Source organism: Solanum stenotomum, chromosome 9 (genome assembly GCF_019186545.1).
Source record: "Solanum stenotomum isolate F172 chromosome 9, ASM1918654v1, whole genome shotgun sequence".
NCBI lineage: Eukaryota > Viridiplantae > Streptophyta > Magnoliopsida > Solanales > Solanaceae > Solanum > Solanum stenotomum.
Window position 1 is genome coordinate 4,894,631 of NC_064290.1, and position 4,256 is coordinate 4,898,886.

The window sequence follows — 4,256 nt, forward strand, 5'->3', positions numbered from 1 at the left end:
TCACGCTCTAGTTGTTCAATCTAGACATGCCAAGAGGTTTCAAAATGTCACGCATTACTTGTCTTGATGTAATGTTATTTCACGCTTTGGACTCGAGTTATCCATGGTGTGAGTTAGTGTTCAAATTGTTCCAAATTAGTTAAAGGATGTGGACAATGCTTATTTCATGAATCTAACTTTTGACATTGAGTTAAACCAGACAGACACAATATCTAACTTTTGACATTGAGTTAGACCAGACCACACACTTTGTTAACATTAATATTGATTGATGGAAAAACAAAGTGTGGTTTTGGGCTTTGGGATTTCTTAACTACTACTATATTTTATTCTTCCTAGTCTTTTCATTGGTTGTTATATTTTCATTTTCTCAAATAATACCTATTTGTCTTGATGCAAGTTCATATACAGCTCATTCCACCAAGGATTAGCCCCAAAACTTATCCCATAAATTACACCACAATCCTCTCTACAACTCCACACACATCATATCACAACTCCACATTTCACATTTCTCTTCCAACAATGGCTCATCAAAAGCCTCTTCCTCTCATTCTTCTATCTATAATCCCACTTTTCTTCATTCTTACTCAAGCTCAATCACCAACAGCACCAGCACCAGCACCCACAGGACCAATTGACATCTTTGCAATCCTCAAAAAAGAAGGACAATACAACACATTCATCAAATTCCTCAATGAATCACAAGTTGGAAACCAAATCAACAACCAAGTCAACAATTCCAACCAAGGCATGACAGTGTTAGCACCATCAGACAATGCATTTAACAACCTCCCAAGTGGCACACTAAACCAACTAAATGACCAACAAAAAGTACAACTCATTTTGAACCATGTCATACCAAAATTCTACACATTTGATGACTTACAAACTGTAAGCAACCCTGTTAGAACACAAGCAACAGGGCCAAAAGGTGAGCCTTTTGGACTTAACTTCACTGGAAATAACAATCAAGTGAATGTCTCATCTGGTTCTGTTGTTACAAATATTTATAATGCTATTAGAAAAGACCCCCCATTGGCTGTTTATCAATTAGACAAAGTTTTAGTGCCTTCTGAGTTTACTGATCCTAAAGCTCCATCTAGTGATGATGCCCCTGCACCTGCTAAAGCCAAGAATGGTACTAGTGGTGACAAAACAACAGCTGATGAGCCATCACCAGCAAGTAGTACTAAGCCAAATGATGCTAAAAGGATTAATGGTGGAATTCTTGGATTGATTTGTGGTGTTTTCTTGATGGGAACACTTTCTTGAAAGGGCAAAAAAAAAAAATTAAATTATGATCTTTTTGCTTATAAAAATTCATTCTTGCTGCCATTTTGTACTACATTATTTTCTTCAAGATTGATTGTTGTTGTGTTCATTTTTATGATTTCATTCTTTTTGTGATGTGATTTCTTTCTTCATATAAGTGTTACAGTTGTACAATCTTGCAAATACAGTTGTGTCTTCTATTGTTATTTCTTGTTGTCTTGCAGACCCCACTCAGTGTCTGGAGTCCTCATGATTAAATTCGGATCGCACATTGCAAAGTTCATTTCTCCATTGGGTGGGGGTTGGGGTGATTAAGGGCGTTCGTTTGACCATGAAAATTACAGAGTATTGAAAAAAATATAGTTTTTGTTTTGAAAGTAAAAAAATGATATTTGAAAATTGGAGTTGTGTTTGGATATGAATAAAACTTCTTTGGTGTTCGAAAATTTTATGACCAAATGTGTTTTTCGGAGTTCAACAGTTCCCTAATGCTTTAGAATATCTTGATGCTTCTCTATGTAATTTTGACAAACATGTTTTGATTCTAATTAAGAGAAGATAACATGCAACCTTGACTTTAGAGGATTAGAAAATGTCTACTTGTGGTTTAGTTGGGATATGAACTTAGAAGTCAATTGTTTAGTCTTACAGATCAAACTCCACTACACAATTTAATTAATTAATAGTACTAAATAGCTTAACTATACAAATGGATATTTAAAACTATGTAATATAAAGTCTTGGCCTTTGGAAGATCAATGAGTCGGCTTAGATGAGATTAGCTCCGCGTGCGACTTCAAGATGGAAACTCATTTATTAGATAGTGAACGAACTGCAAGCACCTATTTTTATCAAAATACAAAAGAACACTAAAAATTATGTGCTCGTCAAATTTAATTTTTTGGATCGATTCTTTTAATTAACGTAACGCAAAATAGAAAAAAGGGTCAATCGACATGATGAGTGCTTATAAAGCCTTTATTTAGAAGGCTCTCATGTGAAAGTAAACATGTTTTACTAACTATAACATAAGGAAGTTCAAGTTCTAAGTTCAAATTTGGTTGAGTATATACTTTGTGTCTAAAGTCTGAACTTGTATATTAGTAGTAAAACACTATCAGTTTGCACAAATAGGTATTAAAAAAGATTTAAGTTATATATTCTAATAATATAAAGAATCTTTTACATCATCGATGAGTTATAACTTATAATAGCAAATTAGGGAATCATTTTTTATCATATTACTAAATAATACTTATGAAATGATTTATCTCTTAAGTTTTCGTTTCATAAAAAAAGACTGACTTATAATATGATCTAATAAAGAACACTCATCATACCGTTAGTGTATAAATCTTAAAACTCATTTATAAATATCTCTTGCAATCTCTCTTCAATAATTATGATATTTTTTTTTCAAATAATCAACATAATAATAATGTTAATGGATTCTTCTGTAAACACAACGGAACAATAATTGTGGCCAAGTGGCCATGTGGTCAAGATTTTCTCAGTGGTATATCATATCTAAATATTTTTTAATTAAAATTCATTTTAATGGATAATTATGTAGACATGACACTTCAAATTAATACATTTGGGAATGTTGATATTCTGAGAGATTATCTCACAGGTTGTCAAATTAATGGTTTTAAAAATCAATTTTCTAAAAGATATTGTTGAGTTAGGTTAAATGTGATTGAAGATATCATGAGTTTTCTATAACNCATTTGGGAATGTTGATAATCTGAGAGATTATCTCACAGGCTGTCAAATTAATGGTTTTAAAAATCAATTTTCTAAAAGATATTGTTGAGTTAGGTTAAATGTGATTGAAGATATCATGAGTTTTCTATAACTTCAGGCAATGTCTTAATTAATTTTTGAAGTTTGGCTTTATCAAGGCTTTAATTTTAGACAAAAATGTTCGAAATCAAATGCGAATTTTCAACTCCAGTTACTTACATTTAAAGTTGTTTCCAAAATGGATAATCTTGAAAATAAAAATAACTTTATATATGGACAAACAACACAAATTCCACTAGTATAGGAGTAAAATAATTACTTCCTTACACGTGAGTTTTCAATATTACAAATCTTACCAGAATTCGGACTTTGTATACATGTATCTTGGATACATAAGGTCGAAATTAGGTGTAGTTTGTTCCAGATACACTGCATCCACGTGGATTCACATGTGTCTGACTCTCTCACTCGCCTCTCTCTTTCATCGTATTTGTTTTTCGATATGTATCTGCTATCCCAGATACATATATCTAGTGTGATTAGCATATATATGGGATATGCTCTCTCTCTCTCTCTCTCTCTCTCTCACCTTTCTCCATATGAATAAGAATTTCAAAGTGTATTTGATAGCAAAAATACACGTATCTAGGTGTATCTGGCTTGAAATCTAATATGAAATTATTAATTAGTGAGAGGATATGTAATCTTCTCAAACTATAAGAAAAATTAGTAAATATGGTATCAATGTCTGTGTAATTAGGTAGTTTTTCCAAAATTCAAAAAATGGCCCAAAAACATATATATGTACAACTTCTTCCGGTTGGTAAAAAAAAGTATTTAGGTGCATAGTAAGGTAGTCCAATAAAACTGGTAAACTAAGCTAATAGCCAGCATTCCAAAAGCTTGGCCCATTCTTTTACAGATAACGGGCTTGAGCTATATTTTACTTTTGTTCATATAGGCCCAATTTTACCGATTTAATTGGTCCAGTCAAATCTGTCTGATGACAAGTTTTTTTTCATAAAATATTTTTTAAAATTTAATTTTTTTTAACTTTTTTAAAAAAAAGTTTTACCTTCAAATACCATTTGAAAATTATTAGTATCGCAACGTTAAAGAATTATGTCTTGAATTTTCGAATATGAAAAGTAACGGGTCATTACCACGAATACCTCTATTTTGAAAAGTGGTCTTTAATTTTTAGTTTATAAAATTTGTAGTTTATATTTTTTGTT

At 31.5% G+C, this 4,256-nt stretch overlaps 1 protein-coding gene across 1 annotated transcript; it reads left to right on the plus strand.

The window, feature by feature from the left end:
- The first annotated feature begins 455 nt into the window (after positions 1 to 455).
- Positions 456 to 1,426, plus strand: LOC125877055 (fasciclin-like arabinogalactan protein 9). Its single transcript, XM_049558362.1, has one exon. The coding sequence runs from the start codon at positions 526 to 528 to the stop codon at positions 1,273 to 1,275; it is 750 nt and encodes a 249-aa protein (XP_049414319.1). The 5' UTR covers positions 456 to 525; the 3' UTR covers positions 1,276 to 1,426.
- The last annotated feature ends 2,830 nt before the right edge of the window (positions 1,427 to 4,256 follow it).

Excerpts from the sequence above, each read along its gene's own strand:
- LOC125877055 (XM_049558362.1), top strand. The coding sequence starts at position 526 with ATGGCTCATCAAAAGCCTCTTCCTCTCATTCTTCTATCTATAATCCCA.